Source organism: Equus przewalskii, chromosome 31 (assembly GCF_037783145.1).
Source record: "Equus przewalskii isolate Varuska chromosome 31, EquPr2, whole genome shotgun sequence".
NCBI classification, from domain to species: Eukaryota; Metazoa; Chordata; class Mammalia; order Perissodactyla; family Equidae; genus Equus; species Equus przewalskii.
In genome coordinates, this window is record NC_091861.1 from 24,839,972 (window position 1) to 24,861,217 (window position 21,246).

Below are 21,246 nucleotides of genomic sequence, written 5' to 3' on the forward strand. Positions count from 1 at the left end.
TTTTGATAGTCCATATCTCACCCCAGATTTGGTAAGGTCACTGTCATTATTTCTTTAAATAAACTTTCTGACCCTTCCTCATCTCTTTTCATTCTGGCACTCCCTTAATGTCTAAAGTATTTCCCATGATGGTATCCCATATTTCATGTAGGCTTTCTTCACTCTATAATCCTAATTCCTTTGTTCTCCTCTAACTAGAAAATTTCAAATAACCTGTCTTCAACTTCACTGTTCTTTCTTCCCCCTGATAAATTCTGCTGTTGATGGTCTTCATTGTATTTTTCATTTCATTCATTGTATTCTTCAGTTTCAAAATTTCTACTTGGATCTTTTTATAATTTCTATCTCATTGTTTCCCTGATTTCTTTGAATTGTCTTTTTGTGTTTTCTTGTAGCTCACCAAGCTTTCTTAAAATAACTATTTTGAATTCTTTATTAGGAAAATCATACATCTTTATTATTTGGGTTCAGTTACTGGAAAATGACTGTGTGCCTTTTGTGTTGTCATATTTCCTTGATTTCATTTATTTCTTAAAGTGTTGCATTGCTGTCTTTCCATCGAAGGTGCAATCACTTCCTCCAGCCTTTACTGACCGACTTTGGGAAAGAACTAGCTTCTATCACCAGCGCTGGGGATTCCTAGGCTTTCAGACCTTTTTGATGACTAGGCCTGCTCCACATGTCTTATTTCCTTTAGGGAGGGAATTCTTAGGTTGTATGCCTTCTCACAATCCTGCAGTGCCAGTCTGGGTGCTGACAGCTTCCTGTTTGCTTTGCTCTGGGCATTCCTGAATGATCAAGTTTGTTTTCTCCCATTCCTGTAGAGTGAGGTTGGCTTCTTAAGTGTGCATACTAGCCATCTGCAAAGACTCCCATTCACTAATATTGGGGGTGTACACAGGAGCTGGCCATGGGACAGAGAGGGGGGTGTAGACGAGATGTGCGATGTGTTGGGGGGACCAGCGGGTGAGCAGGATCTGCAGGCAAGGGTTCCCCAGTGGCTAGTGGGTGGGCTTCCTAATGGAGTCTTCAAAGTGGTTAGTAGGATCTGAGTCCCTTGAGGCATTCTGAGCTCTGGCTGCTGTGCTCCAAGATTTTCCCAAACCCCTCAGTCATGCAGATCACCTCAGTATTCTAGACGTGGTGGGAAAGAAATGGGCCCTTTTGTCAGTGAGACACACAGCTGAGGAAGCCAAACAGTCACTTACATGTTCTTTCTTTCCCCTACCGGAAAAATCGTGGGTGGAGTGGGTCTCTCTTGGCACTGAGCTGTGCCACTTAAGGGGAGGAATGACTCACACAAGAGAAACTGTACCTCTCACCCTCAAGTATCCAATGTTGGATCATTTTGCTCAATTGGTGTGCTGAAACTTCTCTGCTGGATTCCCAAACTCCCAGAAAGATGCTTTTGTGCACGGGTAATTGTCAAAGTCAATGTCCTTTGAGGGGAAGAAAATAGAAACTCTTCTGCCATCTTGCTGATGTCACTCTACTGTTAGAGGATTCTCTTTTGTCATTCTCTTACTATTTTATTGATTAATGTCTATCAATAGGCTCATTTATTTTGATACATATGTATCAAGAAAATTTTATATCCCTTCATACACACTTGAAAAAAATAGAATCAAATAGCTCCATTGGCAAAACAAGAAGGTGATATAAACATTTTGTCACAATTAACATAAATGAGATTTAGCAAATCTTAAGCTTATTGGGATCTCAGCCCAGTTTTCTTACTGATATGGATGCATTTAGGAGCAGGGGACCAGTCATTCTCAATACATGTCATTAGGCTCTGCTCATCTGGAAGACTGTCAACAGGATATCATTCAACTTTTAGAGATTGACCCTGTAAATATTATTTTCCATAATATAGATATTTTCTATGTGCCAAATAATTGAAAATATATTGTCCTAAGGGTCATAAAAATGATAGATGAAAAATTTTAAAACCTGTAAGTTTGGCCAAAAAAGTAAATTAACAATTATCTTTATATTATTTAAACTAGAATGAATAACTATCCAAAAATAATATATAACTTAAGAAAAACTAAAGCTGCTACCAATGTCTTTTAAAACTAATGTTCAATATTATTTATTTTCAATATTTATTATATTTGTTCTCATCACTTTCTTTCAACAATTTCCTAGAGGTCCAAATCAGTGCAATAGGATAAAAAAATAAAAAAAAATTCAAAATAAAAATGGGCCAATAGAAATAAAATCTTTCATTTGCTATGATATAGTTGCTAACAAAACAATACCTAAAATGAATAAGATGCCTTAGCATAGTTTCAGAGGATAAAATTAATATGCAAAAGTCAGGTGCATTTCTTTATATTTGCAGCAAAAATATTAAAAAAGCAAGTATCAAAAATTTGCATTTGTAATATTAAAAATATAAAATATGAATAAATATTTTAGAACTGTAAATCTTCTACACTGAAAACATTACTGGCAAAATAGAAACAGAAATAAATAATTGAAGAGATATATCATGTCTATAGATTGAACAGTCAATATGGTTAAGATGTCAATTAGCCCTAATTTATCTTTCATTATAGAAGCCATCTCGTTCATTATACAGCAGATATTTTATAGAAATTGATGTGTTCCCTGAAACTTCTGTTAATGAAAAGACTAGAAACACTAACACAATATTGAAAAGGAAGAACATAACTGGAGAAAATATATATATCAGATTTAAAGACTTACTCTAAAACTGTAGTTATCAAGGAATGTGGCAGAGCTAAGGAGAGATCAATGGACTGAATAGAGAGTCCAGAAATAAATCACTGCTTCCATAATCAATTGACTTTCCTTTAAAAATCTTTTCCACACATATTGGTAGAACAACCAGCTATCCATATATAATAAAGAACATCAACCACATTTTACACCACACTCGAAAAATAATGTAAGGGGGATAATATACCTAAATATAAATGCTAAAGCTATACAGCTTCTAGACTAAAATGTAGAACATGTGTTCTTTACTGCCTGTGATTAATAGTCATTTCTTTTAAAAAATGACAAAAACTATGTTAAATTGTAAATAGGAGATTTGTTTTTATATTGGTATGAAACTACTTTCTGTATATCTAAGCTTGAGGAAATTGTTAAAAATATTGAGGATAGCGAGTTAAGGTATCCTAAACTTAGAGGAGAAAAATATAGATATAAAAAGTGGAAAACTGGAATGAACTCTGTGCTATTAAATTGAAATTGGTGATGTGAGTATGACTTACAGTTTTCAGGATAGATCTAGATAAACAAATAGAAAAATAGATGACTAGATAGATACATATATCATTAATAGATCCATACATTTATAGATACATGCATATATAGATAGATATGTACATAGATACATACATAGATAGATATCTACATAGATATATTGATACCTAACAGTCATAGGCAAGGCATAGACAGATTTGTGTGTAATACAAAGAATTAGAAGCAATGGCATTCTAATAGTAATGAGCACACCTACTGCCCCAGATGTTCATTTAAAGCCATCAGCTTTCTAGGTTGTTTGTTAAATAGCTGACTACTGCACATGATACAATAAAAAATGTAGAAGCAGTGTTTTGGTCAGTTTCTAAATTAGCTTCCAGAATGAAATTTATCTGAAACAATAAATAGCTGATTTATTTTATCTTCATAAATTAGGAAGAAATAGAATAAAATTTTGAAAACATTATAAGTAAGAGCTTACCTTTGCAAGTAGGTTCAGGATACCATCTTCCATTTATGCAGATTGAGCGTTTGTATTTTCCTTTACACTTGTAACTTATGCTGGTGTTATGATTAAATTCAATCTCATCTGATAGCTTTGCCTCACGTGCAATTAACCTTGGTAATTTACATTTCTCAAGTTCACCTGTTGCTATAAAATTATTTCCTTGAAAAGTATAATTACAAGAAACAAAGAAAATGCTAAAAAACAGCTATACAATCGATAGTATAATGAAAATAGAACATATGACTATAAATTACACCAACCAAGCTATTCCTAATCATATTCATAAGATGGATTATTATGTATGAACACAAATCCTGTGTCCAGTCTTTAAAATTTCAGAGGAAATATTCACCGTGAAGACATTTTGCACTTTGGAGACTGGAAGAGCATAAGAGTTTCACGTTTTTGGATGATCTACACAGTAATAGTCACCCGATGACTAAATTTGGTCCCATATTTGAATCTGTGCATATGGTCACATTCATTTGTTTCTTGATCTCAAGGATCTCTACATCATTTTTAACCCACAATTTTAAAACATTAAAATAAAAACATTGATCTATGGAACTAGAATATATGGAGTTGCTAGTTTAAATATATTTTTTAAAGAAAGTTAATGCAGTATAATAGGAAAGTACGTCTAAGATGTATTGTACAGAATGTGAATATTTAAGCGGATATTTAAAAAGAGAACAGATAATTGGAATGAGAAATTGAGAGCTTAAAGTCGCGATCTTTCTATAAATAATTGTAGAAATTTTAAGAAGCTATTTTAAACACCAGATCATCGCATAATTCAATAATATTATAGTACCAAAATAGAGAGATCTTGTCAAGATGGCGGCATAAGCAGACTCTGAACTCATCTCGTCCCACAAACACAACCAGGCTACAACTATTTTTGGAAAAATTACCCTGAATGGAAAACTGAAACCTGGATAAAAAGAACCCCCACAACAAGGGACAGTCCTGAATAAGGTGGAAGAGGCAGAAATTCCTGCTGGAGAGGGAAAAAGCCATCTCTGGGAGCAATACGTGTGGAAAACACCAGAAGAACTAAAATAACCTTGAAAAGGAAGAACATAATTGGAGAATATATCGATCAGACTTCCAGACTTACTATAAAGCCACAGTTACCAAGGTAATGCGTCAGCGCTAAGGAGAGAGAGAAATGGGTAAATGGACTGAATAGAGAGTCTAGAAATAAATCAACACTCCCATAGTCAACTCATTTTCACTTCAAAACCTTTTCCACACATAAACAAACTTACAGACAAAAAGGAGAATTTAGTGGTTACCAGGGGGAAGTGGGGAGGGGTGGGCACAAGGGGTAAAGGGGCACATTTATAGGGTGTCTGACAAATATTAATGAACAACTGAAATTTCACAATGTTATAAAATATTATGATCACAATTAAAACAAATCTTTTCCACACATATTGCTAAAACAACTGGCTATCTATATACGATAAAGAATACCAATGCCTATATTACACCATACTCAAAAATTAATGTAAGATGGATAATATACCTAAATATAAATGCTAAAACTATACAGCTTCTAGAAGAAAATGTAGAACATGTGTACTTTACTACCTGTAAATATTACTTATTTCTTTTAAAAAAGAACTAAAGATATGTTAAACTGTAGATAGGAGATTTGTTTTTACATTAGTATGATACTATTTTCTGTGTATTTTAGGCTTGAGGAAATTGGTAAAAATATTGAGGATAGTGACTCAAGGTATCCTAAACTTAGAGGATACAAATACAGATATGAAAAGTGGAAAACTGGAATGAACCCTGCTCTATTCAACTGAAATCAGTGGTATCAATATGACTCAGAGTTTTCAACATTGATATAGATAAATAGGTAAACAGATGATGGATAGATACATAGATACATACAAACATAGATACGTATATAGATATACTGATACACAGTGGTCACAGGCATAGGAATAGACAGATTTGTGTGTAGCGTGAGGACTTAGAGGCAATGTTGTTCTAATAGTAATGAGCACACCTACTGCCCAGATGTTAATTTAAAGCCACCAAGTTTCTGGGTGGTTTGTTATATAGCTGATTACTGCACATGATAGAATTAATATGTAGAAACAGTGCTTTGATTAGTTTCTAAATTACCTTCCAGGTTGAAAATTATTTGTAATAATAAATACCTAAAATTTTCACTTCCACACTTTAGGAAGAAATAGAATAAAATTTTGAAAAGATTACAAATAAGAGCTTACCTGTACAGGTTAGTTCAGGATCCCATCTTCCATTTATGCAGGTTGAGTGCTTGTATTTTCCTTTACATTTGTAACTTACGTTGCTGTTATGGTTAAATTCAATCTTATGTGATAGCTTTACCTCACGTGCAGTTAACTTTGGTAATTTACACTTCTCAAGTTTATCTGTTGCTATAAAATTAAAGATTTCCTTGAAAAGTCTAATTATAAGTATCAAAGCAACTACTACAAAAAAGAGCTCTACAGTCAATAGCATAATGAAAATAGAATGCATGCCTTTAAATACCACCAACCAAGTTATTCCCAATCATATTGCATAAGGCGGGCTGTTATGTATGAACATAAGCCCTGTGTCCAGTCTTTGAAATTTCAGAGAAAAGAACCATCATATAGACATTTTGGAGTTTGGAAGAGCATAAGCAGTTCACTTTTTTGGATGACCTACACAGTGAACAGTCAGCTCATGACTAAATTTGATCGCATATCTGAAATCTGTGCAAATGGCCACATTCATTTGTTTCTCGATCTCAAGCATCTCTACATCATTCTTAATCCACAATCTTAAAACATTAAAGTAAAAACAATTACCTGTGGAGCTAGAATATATGAAGTTGCTAGGTTAAATATATTTTTTCAAGAAAGATAATGTAATATAGCAGGAAAAGTACATCTGAGATGTATGTTTAGAAGGTGAATGTTTAAGCAGATATTTAAACAGAGATAGATAATTGGAATAAGAAATTGTGTGTTTAAAGTCATGATCTGTGTTCTACACATAATCTTGGAATTTTTAAGAAGCTATTTTAAACACCAGATCATCCTAAAACTCAATAATATTGCATTACCAAAATAATAAATATTTACTGGTTCCAATATGAGTTAAATATTGACTGTAGAAGCTTTCTATATAGCTACATATTTCAGAAATTCAATGCAGATGAGAGTCCTTTTGACTCTGATAAAATATCAGTGTAGATTTTTGGTAGCATTGTTAAGGATTTGTTAAAGATCAGAGTCAAGTGAGAATGAACAGAATAAAGAAAAGTCAAGTAATTGGCCCAAAAACAGTAATGATTTTGTATGGTAACCTTGAAACAACATTTCTAAAAAGGAGACACTCAAAACACACCAGAGGCTTGAGGGTTAGTCCTCTTTGGGTCACTGGTCTAGAGTGTTGAGGGAGAAAAAACTAGATATTCTTCAAGAGATGGTAAGCGAAGGAAGATCTATAATCAATAGGAGTGGTGGCGGTTGTCATTATGTCCTGTGATTTCTTGGTTTCTGAAAGGATTCATCTGATTTTTAGGAGAAAATAAACAAACTGAAAAGAATGAAAATCTAGACTAGGGGGAGGTACAAAATGAGAAAATCGGAATAAGGCCTATGACAGCTGGAAGGGGATTATGTGAAGCTGAATATAGGTAGAGGACTCATCTGAGAAAGGGAAACTCTGAGATCAGAGGAGAGTAATAATTGAAGCAGATATTTGGTGTAAGTTGGGATTAAAAGTTGTGAGTTTTCATGCCTGATATTACTTTGGGTTTTTCTCCCATAAATAATGGGATGAGATCATTTGTGGAGATAGAAGAGGATAAAGATGAGGCTTACTCTTGACAAACTGGCAATATTTTTGACAGGCATATGTTTAATGAAAATTTAAGGATTAGTGTAACAAAATTCATTGATTCATTTAACAAACTCCTATTGCATGTCTCCTGTATGTCAGCCCATCTTTGGGTGTTGGGAACACGTAAGTGAACAAGACAGCTATGACTTCCTGCTCTAATGCAGCAGAGGCTGAGCTCTACCTGCTCTTTGGAATAATCAATGACTAGAAATCTGATGAATAAGTAAGAGTGGACATCCAGGGGTCTCATTCAATGTAGATTCGAGGAAAACTCCAGGAAGGAACTCATTCTAAAGGAAAAATGAAAGAGGGCCCCCAACATTCTCCCAGGTAGTCATCACAGACTTGGTCATCCAATGGTCAGGATGATTCTCTTACAGAGTGAAGGGCATCAATCAGATTTGTTTCCTGGCCCAACCTCAACTGCCTCCTATGTCTGAGCTACACTCCTGACTAATAGGGTTTGTGGCCCACCCATTATCTGGCTTATTAACTTCTTTTTGCTGCATTTGAAACAGACTGAGAAAGTATCATTGTTAGAAGCTCTGAGAGAGGCAAGATTCCTATAGGAGTATAGCAAGAGGGTATTTTCTCAACTTTATTTCCTTTAGTTGTCCAGGGCTTGAAAGAAAGACTGCCATAGAAAAACAAAACTGGTATTTGTGCAAATATAGTTCTAATTTTCTGGTAACTAGTACTCATATTTTAGTCATGTAAATATCTTTAAGTAAAATTTAGCTTCATGCTTATAAACAATGTTAATATCAAGGATAGAAAGATTCATAAAATTATATTGCTAGTCTATATTTGTCCTCTGTAGAAACATTGAATTATCAACAACAAATGTTTGGATTCATTACAATTTAAAACCTTGCATTTTCAAGAACATATCTAAATTTCAAAACTATGGTTGCAAATATAGTTTTTACAATAAAAATATTAAAATCTATTAAATGTCCATTTGAGACGTGTATTCTCACCAATGCACCGAGGAAGTTGGGTCCACATTCCACGAATACATGTAATTGATCTGTGTCCAATCATTGTAAATGCTTCTCTGCAAGTGAACGCTACTGAGTCTCCATGGCGATAGGGAGGGACAGAAGGCTCGACATAGCCATGATCAAGGTCAGGTACATCTCCACATGTACTCTCCTCCTCTGTGAAAATTTCACAAAAATATTTTTATTTGTGTGTATGTGAAAATGAACACAACGAATTGATTTGTTTAAATATTAATATTTTTATCATTAATAATACTCATAGGCAGGGTTGTCCATTCTCCATCAACACACTGAATTTTGTTAGAACCCTTCAAAAGAAATCTAAGATTGCAAACATTCCACCACTTCCCTGTGTCCTTATTCTTCTTTCTGTTTCTTTAACTTTCTCGTTAGGGAGTTGAGGAGGTGGACCACATGATTTTACTTCACCTACAGTAGAAATACTGTGCAATTAATGGTTGAATTGTCTATATAAAGCTTAAAAATCCAGTAAAATGGAGATATTTTTCTTTAATTAATTTATTATTTATTAAATAACTTATTAGAACATTCTTAAACAAGAACAAAAGAATAGTGTTTACACCAGATTCGTGTTTCCCAGTTCTCTTACTTACACTACTGAGCTAGCACATGGGAAGTATATTTAAGCTCAGAAAATACGTTCAATAATCTAGATATTCTAAAGATGTATGCAAACCAGTTAATAAATATGGTTGTGTTAATTATAGAAATATTCATATTCCATGGAGACATTTTATCAAAACTTTTTGAAAAGATACCATCAAGCATTTGATCAACATATTTTAGCTTTGATTAATCAATCCATACATATGTGGTTGGACTGACTGTGAGTTGCTTAAGCATTGTTTAGACACACTCAGTGAAACTGAGGTAAGGCCCACGATCTATAAAATGTCCAAAGTTAGTGGTGGAAATGTAGGCAAAAGGAAAAGTAACAAAAGAAATCCCTTCAGTGTCAGATACCATGTATGTATGCACAGAGACTTCCACTACATGTTGCAAGAAACAACTGGACATTAGTTTCTTATCAAAGGCAATCTGAAGTATCTATTATGGAACACATGTCCTTCACAGGTATATCTTTGGCTTAATTCATTAGATTATAGACACACTAGAAGCCAACAGAAATTGAGAGCGAAAATAATGATGATATCCAAAATTCTAATTCTTGTGTCAGTAATTCTAAGATACATATTCACCTTTACATGTTGGAAAACTAGGGGACCATCCAGAGTGGTGGCACTGAACTGAATCTGCTCCAACTTGTATACGTCTTTGTCTGCAGGAGAATTTCAACACGTCTCCAACTTTGTATCTGTCTTTCTTGGGCTCAACATTTAAATATTCATCTATTTGGGGAATACTGCATTCTTTTTCTATAAAAAAGATCAAATAATTTAATGAGAATATATGATCATTGCCAAAGTAAATTTTATATGTGCTGCATCCCGCATATACAGAGAGGGCACCAGGTAAATCCTCTTCCTTGAAAAACGTTACATATTGGGTTTTATACACCCTCTAAATCCACAGGAGACACTTTGATACATACTAAGATATTGAACAGCAAAATATACGTCCTGAAAATTTATTTGTAAAGTCAACTTTCTCATACTGGATCTGATTTTAATACTGACATTTACAACATTTAATGTTACAATTTATGTATTCTTACAAAAGTATAATCTCATATTAAAAACATAATTCTATAATTTTAAAATTGCACACTTAAATAAAAATTGGTATTTTTGTTTAATATAATTGGGGACAAATACACACAAATGAGAGATTTTTAATGTGTTTCAGTTAGAAGAACATTAAATATTGCTTAATTAATATTCTGAACGTGAAGAAATAAAACTGAAACTTCAAACAAAATGAAGAAACATGTTTGAGGCCACAAGCTAGGAGTATTCTAGGTTCTCTGGTTATTTATAGAATATAAAACTATTATTATACGTATAATTTATACTAGCTACTAATAAATGTTTAATTATTCTGATTCAATTTAGAAATGTGCAAAATTATTTCTTGAAATTTGTAAATTTTGTGAAATTTGCGAGCTTGCTAAATACTATCAAAAAATGCTTTTTTCTTATTTGAAAATTTCCTACCTTGCTAGTTAACTTATAAAATTAAAAATGAATTTAAAAATTAGAATCAGACTACAGGGGCTGGCTCCATGGCCTGGTGGTAAGTTCGCGCGCTCCACTGCAGGCAGCACAGTGTTTCGTTGGTTCGAATCTGGGCGCGGACATGACACTGCTCATCAAACCACGCTGGGGCAGTGTCCCACATGCCACAACTAGAAGGACCCACAACGAAGAATATACAACTATGTACTGGGGGGCTTTGGGGAGAAAAAGGAAAAAAAAATAAAATCTTTAAAAAAAAAATTAGAATCAGACTACAAAGAAATTTCATACTATCTAAAAGTCAAGAACTAAAACATACTCCTAAAATTAGATATACATCAACTATTCTTACAAGCAACATCACCAAAAATAACTAGATAAATTTTATTTTTTGTTATTTTAATGTTGAGTTTTGTAGCTTAGTTAAGAAGGCCACACTTGATAAGAACTAAAGAGATTCCTCTCTCAAAGTTGTATTCCAATCTTCTGCATAGCAATTCTTTTATTTGTATGTATCTTTGTGCTCATTTTATATAAATTCTCTATCAAACTGTGAAAAATGCCACCTTAACAACAGCTACAAAACATGTTGGCTCTAAGCTATTTTATAACTCTTATATTTATATAAAGATAATGACAAAAAATGTGATTTAACAATGAATTTGAAAGGGCATACTCTGAATTAGAGATAGTTCTCTTTACCCAAAGGTCAAAATCCCAAATCCTAGCACTGATACTTGGAAACATGAGTATGGCTTTTTACTCTGAAGTGTACATTTATTTAAGATTGCTGTACACTTTGCTGGGCTTAAGTGGCTAATGATCACAACAATTCTTTGGAAACCTCTCCCCAAGAGAGAGAACATCCAGGATATTTGAAATAAACTCAACTATCAGCCAATCTGCGTGCACTTTTCTGCTACGTGGTTGAGGGAAGCTGTTTGAACAGAATACGGAGCTGCTCATTCGATTTGTTCATTCGCTATTTGGAGGCATACATCGTTGTGGTGAATTCCTACCAAGGTGTTCACAAGATCGTAAGTTTCTATAAAATTTTCAGTAGAAAGCCATATTGGCCATATCAGTTTCTACTGCTGTCTCTGTTACTCCTGCTTTCTCTCCTTCATGTTTTCCTGTCATGTGGTGACACTGGAAAGACCATGGGAATTATGTAGTCATGATTTTACATTCTTCATTAAAAAAGGCCCTCAAAATTGTAAATCCTTCTGGCTTCATAAAACATGGATCTACCCCTAATCCCAGTAAACAATTCATGATCATCTTAAAAGACTTCCATTTTACTTAGAATAAAATCTAAACTCTTTATGATCCATCCTTTGCCTGCACTACGAGTGTCATCTTATCCCTCTCTCCCCCTGTCAATTCAGACTCCAGGCTTTATGATCTTTGAAATTTTTAAATAAGTTGAGTTCTTTGCTGCCTCAGCTGTTGCACAGACCCCTATCTCTATCCTGAACAGTTTTCTATCTTTCTTTGCATACATGCCTTCCTATGTTAAGTAGATTTCTCAGTCCCCTCCAATTTCCTAAGTCCTTGGATCCTTTTGTTTCTTTGAACAGAGTTACATATTAAATAGCTTTAAAATGTTTTTGCCATTTGGTTCATTATTTGGCTTAATTCGTTGGTTTTCTCATGCTGGAATGAAAGCTCTCAAAAGTCGGAACCATGTTTTTCATCATTTTCTCCTAGCCTGTTTCTAGCCCTTGATACATGTTTCTTGACAGCCTGAGTGAATGAAATTTAACTGGGACGACACTGCTAAGCAAGTCTATCTCAGCTCTATAGTAGGCTCACTGTGTGTCTCTCTCAGAAGTCTCTGTTCTACAGCTTTTCTGCTCTGCCTAGCGTTCCTTCTCCTTTCCACATGCACCACTCAATCTCACATGACTTTGTCTCATATTTCAAAGGGACATAGAAACCATCAGCTCCCGCTTCTTCCCAGCATGACATTGGCACATCCATTTTCCTTCCTTCCTCCTGTGAAAAGTTGGAAGTAGCCCTGTGGGGACCAAAGCCTAGTGCTTCCACAGGAGCCCTGGTTCCCTTTCCCTCCCAGCTTCACGGGGAACTATCCACCTCATATGTTCCATCTCTGCCTGCCTCTTTTCTAATCCATCCTCCTCAGCATTCAGTCCGCTCTCATGTCTCCCATCTTTAAAAAAACACACTCCCTTTGGTGAATAATTTCCTCTAGCAATGTTCTGAATTTCCTATTCTTTGGCACAGTACCTTCTTGAAAGAGTTATGCCCACATTCTGTATGAAGTTTCTTACTAATCCTTTGTCTTCACTAAATCTTATTTAGCTTCTGCCCCATGTACTCCATCCAAAACTGTTTCTGATACAGTTATTGTTATCCTAGATGTAGCCAAATCCGTCACGTTTTTACAGTCTTCTAACTGGACATATCAACTGAATTAGAAATATTCACTGCTCAAATTACCAAAATAATATAATTAGATTACAATTTCCTTGAGTTTATTATATGGCAGGCACTGTGGCAAGAACTTCATAAAGGTAGTTTAGTCTACAGTCAAAACAATCCTTCGAAATAATAGAACAAATGTAAATATTAAAACACTTTACAGATAAGAATGAGTGAACAAAGCTTCAAATAAGCTTGGTTGTTGACCTAAGATATGGCCTTAGCAAGTGGTGGAATTGGAAGTAGCACCTGGCCTGGCTGACTCCACAGGCCTCACTATTAATCCTTGTGGTCTATTCCCTGACCCTTTAGGCATTTTCTTCTCTCCGTATCTATAACAACATTCATTACAACATTTTTTCTCCCTATTCTCTGGGTCCTCCTTTTTCCATCTACTTTGCTGCCTGTTCCTTTCATGGCACCTAAATGTTGGGATGCTTCAGGATCCAGGCCTGAGCTCCTTTTCCTTTCATTCCATATTCTTTTACAATTTGAAATCCTCATTTATATGGTGATAATCCCACAAGTATATCTCTTGGCTAGACCTACGCATCTAACTCTGTGGTTTACATATTTGATTTTGATTGTCCATGGGCAGCCCAACTGTAACGTGTCCAAGTCAAAACTTGTGATGGTCCTTCCAAAGTGCTCTCTCTCCTGCCAGAAGCACGTCACCAAAAGGCACTGCCACTTACCTGCTTGCTTAGAAAAAATAAAAGCAAATAAACATGTGAGTTGACCTCTTACTCTTCCTCACAGCCATTTCATAATATTACCTGTGCTTTTACATCCAAAACATATCCCAAATCTGTCCTCTGCTCTGACTCTCAGCCATCACCCTATCCCAATCCCCACCCTGTCTCACCCTACATGTACTCCTGAGTTTTCTCTTGTCCACCACAAGCACAGCATGAAGGAAAAGAAAACTTTCAAAAATCAAAAGAAATTTGCATCATTCCTTTCCTTAGAAATCCTTTATGGCATTTCATCAATCATAAAATTAATCCAGTTGCAAACATGCCTTGAAATAACCATCATAACCTTTCCTTTGCCTCCTACCCTCCCACAGCTCATAAAATTCTCTGACATCTTGAGTGGAATCTGCTCACCCTGAGATTTCCCAAATATTGTCTGGTTTTCAAAGCTTTGCACCTACTATTCCTTTGGCTTGGAACACTCTATGTCCACTCAGGTTTCTGCAAATCCAAGCCCTATTTCTAACTCTGGAAAACAGACAACTGCTTGGAAAATAGAAAAGAGATTCTAGTAAGAGTCCACAGAACTTGTCAAAGTCAGAAAATAAAGACCTCCTCTCAGGACCTGCAGAAATGAACACTCAAGGTGGGAGGGGTAAAGCAGAAACTGAGGAGCAAAATAGCTGAATAAGTTGTAAGAAACTATAATTTTGGCAATAAGTGCCCAGTTTTACATAATATGAAGGCTTGCATTTGGAATAACAAAAACAATTGTACTTTAATCACAAATCAATGATGCATATGGCCCATAGGAAACATTACTTAAATGCACAGCGTTACAGATTAGTATCTGCAGCTTGAAAACACCCTCTCCACCCAGTTTACATTAAATCAGAAGAAGACATGCTGATTTTAATCATTGTTCCATAAAATGATCCAGATAATTCCCATGAAAATATCTCATTTTTAACAAATTTTGTTCATTCAGAAAAAAGGAAGAGCCAAAAAAACAACACTTACCGTAACATGTGGGTGAATCAGACCAACCATCATAACCACAAATAATGGAACCTGTGGTGCGTCCACCTCTGCTTTCATATCCATCACGGCACACATAGTCCAGTGTGTCATTGAGCTTAAACCAAGTGCTATCATTTTTGGCTCTGGCATTCTCAAATACTGGCATTTCACATGATTCTAGTGCATAATAGAATTGAAAACTTCATTTCTGATATTATTAAATGGACAATCTAAATAAGTCCCATACCAAGGGAAAAAAACTATATCAATTAGTATGTGCTGTTAAAGTATCATATGAAAAAAATTGAAGAATGCCAGTGATAAATCATTGTCCTAAAACAGTTACTCAAATTAAAAAAAAAAAATGTTTCTACATAGCATTTTTCTCATCATTTAAACTCTCTGAAAAATTTATTTAAAGAATATTTTTCTCAATTCAATTGTACTTATGCATTCGGACATATTAGCCAGTACCTAGGCCAGTACGTTTCTTAGCAAAGCAAAATAGCATTTTGTGAATTAAGATGCCCAATCTATTAGCTTTTGTGACATATATGCCAGAGGAAAATGGATTCGTTGAATAAAAAGATTAATTTTCAAAAAGGCAAGTAAATTTTTAAATATTCTATAAAACTCTGCTTTAAAACATACTAATTTTTAAACCTCACATACTTATTTTGCTTTTCGAAGTATTTTCCTAAATGCTTTGTATTCTTTTATACTTCTCAACACTGAATGTAGAGAGAGTTCAGTGCTTTATAATTAGTTATAAGAGAGTAAAATCTTAACAGACAGCCTCAGATCTCACTAACATTATACTAGAGAGATGTTAATAAAGGTTTAAATAATTTATCTCAAATTTTATAATGCATTATGAAGCCAGCTAGCTTAAAACCTTAAAAAAAAAAGCAAAACTATACTAGTAAAAATTTAATAGAGACATTTTCTCTTCCACAGTGAGTGTTATAATAGACACTGATCACAATTTAGTGTAAAACTGGTTTCATTTGGGGATAACATCATTTTTTCTTTGGCTAGAGACTTTAGTAAGCGTAGATGGAAAAAATTCAAGGAAAACAGTAGAAATGGGTATTTTAAATATCTTCTTCACTTAAAGTGAATATGTTAAATAACATCTCAGAAAATATCACTGTGTGACTTTAGGACAATAAGAAAAACTGAGCAAATTGTTCTTAGAAAAATCTTCCTAAACTTCTCGGTAGTGGGAGAGGGAAATCTTTCAACACAGTAAGATGTAGTACTATCTAGAAGTGTTTCTCAGTCCCCACTAACTCGATGTTTAGGAAGATTTTCTGCGAGGATTTTTCAGAAGTGGATTGATCCTACAGTCTCAAACATATAAGTTACATGATCCAAGGTTATGCATTATGGACCCGTAACCATATTCTCACTTCAAAATATAACTTTCAGGTCTAGGAGCAAAGACTCTGACATAAAAGTCTCATCATCTAAAAACAGGTTGAACAGGCACAAGGATCTCAGCGAATAACAAAGGACTTGACACCAGAACACACATAACGCTCCTAACCAGTTTGGAAATCACAGGAGGTCTTAAAGAGGAGAAACTTGCCTGAACGATGAACTGATATTCTACCCCACAAGTGATTCATCTTAAAAGGCAAAATATTGTATATTTTTCTCACAGCTTTTTTATTTATCTTCTCAAATGGAACCACCTCAGACTCCTCACAAAAGAAGAATTAGATTAAACTTTTGTACAATGAGGATCATGATAATGAATACTAACATAACCAACTACTTACTAATGCATGTGGGGTGAGCTGACCATCCACTTTGCAGACATGTAATTGATCCTGAGGTTTGGCCATCTGCTGTTAGGTATCCTGGTTTACATTTATATTCTGCTTGTGTATTTAAGGAATAGGTAAAGTTAGATTCAGAAACAAATCCATTCTCAATTTCTATATCTGACTTTGAACATGTTTCTAAAAGGGAGAAAGTATAAGAAACAGATCAGTATATGTCATTTGTAAATGAAAATCTGAGAAATCCTAATATTTCAATTTCTTGTGACAAAAATAACAAGCTATAAGTTTCCAAACATATTAAATCAAGATAATTTATTCAAACTTGGGGGGACAAAGTAAGATTTAAAATACTCAGAATTCCTAATAAGGAATTTTTCAAACTCTGTGGGTCTTATGCATCTTGAATCCTACAAAATGTCAGAGATCTCCTAGCAATGGATCTTTTCTGGGACTTGATTTCAATATTGTCTAGTTTGGATCTCCCAGGCAATCCCAGAACTCAATCAGGGTATCTGAGATCAGGTGATGATCTCAGAGAATTCCCACCGTATCTCCCACAGTCTTTGGCTCTGAGAAATTAAAATCTAGGTCAACGTAATAGAGTGCTAATGAACCTCATGGAGACAAGGAACTCAATGAAGATGACAAAGATCAACACATTCATTGATCTTCCAAGGCCAAAATGATAACCCAAATTATGTATAATTTTACCCGAAACAGTAAAAGTAAATTCTGTCAGTTACTAGGTCTCCTCACAGAACTCAGCTCCATTTATTAAATATCCCATGGATAAAGAAGAAATCAAAAGGGAAGACATTAAATACTATGAATTGAATGATAATAAAAACAGGTTAAATAAAATCTTGTGAAATCACACTAAGGTACTGCTAAGAGAGAATTTTACCATTAAATAGCTACAAAAGAAAAGAATAAAAACTGAAAATCAATAATTGTTTTTACTTTAGGAGATTAGAAAACAAGCCCACAAAACTCAGCATCAGTAAAATGTTGAAAACAGAGAGAGGTTAGAAAGCTGGTGGAGAAGATGGCCTAGACCCTCCCTCGCCCACAGACAAACCAAATCGAGCAGCAGGTGTTTCAAATCAATCTATTAGAAGTTCAAGAACTGGTTGAGAGATTCCTGCACACCAAGTGAGGGACAAAATGCCAACAGCCTAACTGGTACAAGAAACTAAGACACACTGTCATCATAAAGCCCACCCATGGGACAGCACCATCCAGCTGGGAGGGAATGCCCAACTCCCAGCAACTCTTTGAGGAGCAAAGGGTTCAAAGCACACAACTAGTGCCCCGAGTTTCCAACTGCTACTCCAGGGTCTGGCTTCTAAGTCGCCTGTCTCTGGGAGCTGGAGGGCCCAGCATTTGCTAGTCTCCTGGGAACTACAGGGAACAAAGGGTCAGTTATGAATGGGTGTGCAAACACTTCTCACAGTTCATCCCCAGCTAGTGCAGAGTGAGCAGGTGACAAAGCTCAGATTCCAGTGTCTCCCTAGAAGGAGTTTGATTGCACAGCTTGACTCCCTCTTTTCCAGCTGCTGCTTGAGGGGTTCGCTTCAAATTAACCCATCTCTGAGAGCTGAAGAAGACCACAATTGGCTAGATACATAGAGAGAGGAAAGCATTGGTTTCAAGGGAATGCAGTTTGAAGAAGACTGCATGCATCTGCCACAACTCCTTTCCCCAGCTCAATGCAGAGTGAGTGGAATGAGAAACTCCAGCTCCCAGCTTCACCCTGAGTAGAGAGGGAACTGGACCATACATCTAGTGCCTCAACTTATCTGGCGACTACTGGAGGGACTGGCTTATGTCTGCCCATCTCAGGACACTGATGGGACTTGGCTTCCTCTAGACTCCTGGGGAATGCTAAGTACAAAGACTGCAGGATGGATGAGCACAGAGTTTGAGAGGCACCCAGAAGCTCTGGCTGGGCTCACTGATGATTGATTCCTCAACAATCAAAAAGAATACTAGTGTGCAACTCTCCCTATTTTTATTCAACAGAGTACTGGAAGTCCTAGCCAGAGCAATTCATCAAGGAATAGAGGTGAAAGGTTAAAGGAGCCCATTCGTACAGTGACAGATGGCAACCAGACTTTTGGTGTGAACATGAGATAGTCTGTACTGAAGTCGAAATATAATGAGATACACCCAGAATTTACATAATGATATAAACAAATGCAACCTCTATACAATTGTTTTAAATATTGAAAGCAAATTAAAAGAAAGAAAAGACATCCAAATCAGGAAGGAATACACAAAATTACCACCATATGCAGATGACATCATCATAAACGTAGCTAAATCTAAAGATTAAACAATGAAGCTGTTAGAACTAGTCTCCCTTCTCCTCCTTTCCCCATCAACCACTCAGTCTCAGATGACTTTGTGTCATATTTCCCTGGAAAATAGAAACCGTCAGCTCCTGCTTCTTCCCAGCTTTACGTTTACACATCCATTTCCTTCCTATCTCCTGTGAAAACGTAAGAAGTAGCCCTGTCGCCACCAAAGCCTAGTACTTCCACAGAAGCTCTGGTTCCCTTTCTCTTTGACCTTCACAGGGAACTATCCACCTCATGTGTTCCATCTTTGCCTACTTCCCTCTCTCCTCCATCCTCCTCAGCCTTCAGTCCACTCTCATGTCTCCCATTGTAAAATAAACAAATGCTCCTTTCACTGCATTATTTCCTGTAAAAATATTTTGAATTTCCTATTCTTTGGAATAACTAAATGCTTTGAAAGAGAGATGTGAACATGCTGTATGAAATTTCTTTCTAATTATTTTTCTTCAGTAAATCCTGTTTTGATTACACCATATGTACTCCATCCAAAACTGTTTCTGTTACTGCTATTGTTTGCCTCCAGGTAGGCAAATCCACTGCATTTTTTATACTCTTCGAACTGGATATATCAACTGAATCAAAAATCGCCACAACTCAAATTATCATGAAAAATGTACTTGATTTACAACTCCCGTGTGTTTATTGTATGTCATGCGCTGGGGCAAAAACTTTATAAGGATAATTTAGTCTATTAAGCAAAGCAATCCTTTAAAATCTTGTGACAATTGTAAATCTTAAAACGCTTTACAGATAAGGAAGAGTGAACAAAACTTCAAATAGGCTTGGTTGTTGATCTAAGATACATACGTAGCAAGTGGGGGGACTGGACATAGAAGCTGGCCAGGCTGACTCCACACTTTGCTATTAATCATTCTGGTCTATTACCCCTTCCTTTGCTCATTTTCTTCTCTCCACAGCTAGGATGACCTTCATTCCTACCCTTTTTTCCCTAGATTCCCAGTGTCCCCTTTTTTCCATCTACTTTGCTGCCTATCCTCTTCTGTCTGACACATAATGTTGGAATGCTTCAGGGCCCAGTCCTGAGCTCTCTCTTCCTTTCATTTTATATTCTTTTCCAGTTTGATATCATCATTTGCATGGCGATAATCTCACATGTATATCACTCAGCTAGACCTATACATATAATTCTGGTTTATATCCCATTTTGATTGTCTGTGGGTAGCTCAGCCATAAGGTGTCCCAGTCAAAAGTTGTGCTGATCCTTCTGAATTGCTCTCTTTCCTCCCAGAACCACTTTGCCAAAAGGTATTGCTATTTACCTGCTTCCTTAAAAATATAAAATCAAATAAACACATGAGTGGGCTCTTTACTCTTTCTCACACCAAACATTTTGTAACATTGCCTGTGCTGTCTACCTCCAAAATATATCCCACATCTGTCTTCTGCTCTGCATCTCTCAGCCATCACCTTATCCAATCCCCACCCTTTCTCAGTCTAAATGGACCCCTGAATCGTCTCTTGTCCACCACAAGCACAGCATAGAGGAGAAAAAGAAAAAATAAGCCTTCAAAAGTCCCAAGAAAATTATATCATTCCTTTCCTTTAAACTCCTGTATTGCTTTTCATCAATCATCAAATTAATCCAGATGCAAACATGCCTGGAAATAACCTGGATAATCTTTCCTTCGCCTCCTATCCTCCCTCAGCCCATGAAATTCGCCCACAGCTTAAGTAGAATCAGCTCACCCTGAGATTTCCCAGATATTGTCCTGTATTCAAAGCTTTGCACACACTGTTCCTTTGGCCTGGAACACTCTACATCCACTCAGTTTCCACAGATTCAAGCCCTATTTCTCACCCTGGAAAACAGCTGATTGGCACACAGAAAAGAGAGTCATGGAATAGTCCACAGAACTTGTCAAAGTCGGAAAATAAAGAGCTCCTCTCAGGACCTGCAGAAATGGACACTCAAGGTGGGAGGGATACAACAGAAACTCAGGAGCAAAATAGCTGAGTAAGTTGTAAGAAATTAGAATTTTGGTAATAAGTGCCTAGTTTTACATAATAGGAAAGTTTGCATTTAGAATAACAAAAACAATTATACGTTAATCACAAGTCTCTGATGTATATGGCCCATAGGAAATATTACTTTTAGACACAGTGTTAATGATAGATTATTATCTTTGGG

The 21,246-nt window shown here is 35.7% G+C and overlaps 1 protein-coding gene across 18 annotated transcripts in view; it reads right to left on the reverse strand.

Annotated features, from left to right (window-relative positions):
• LOC103554612 (complement factor H) overlaps positions 1-21,246 on the reverse strand; it is a 162,718-nt gene that overhangs the window by 23,312 nt on the left and 118,160 nt on the right. For 9 of the 18 annotated variants that reach the window (XM_070602381.1, XM_070602388.1, XM_070602387.1 and 6 more), the window contains 6 exons: positions 16,732-16,914; positions 14,948-15,124; positions 9,852-10,028; positions 8,608-8,787; positions 6,001-6,171; positions 3,722-3,907 (listed from right to left, as the gene is read on the reverse strand). In XM_070602381.1, coding sequence (XP_070458482.1) covers positions 3,722-3,907; positions 6,001-6,171; positions 8,608-8,787; positions 9,852-10,028; positions 14,948-15,124; positions 16,732-16,914 — 1,074 coding nt within the window. The remainder of the gene's footprint in view (positions 1-3,721; positions 3,908-6,000; positions 6,172-8,607; positions 8,788-9,851; positions 10,029-14,947; positions 15,125-16,731; positions 16,915-21,246) is intronic. The other 9 variants (XM_070602382.1, XM_070602390.1, XM_070602385.1 and 6 more) reach the window with 3 other exon arrangements.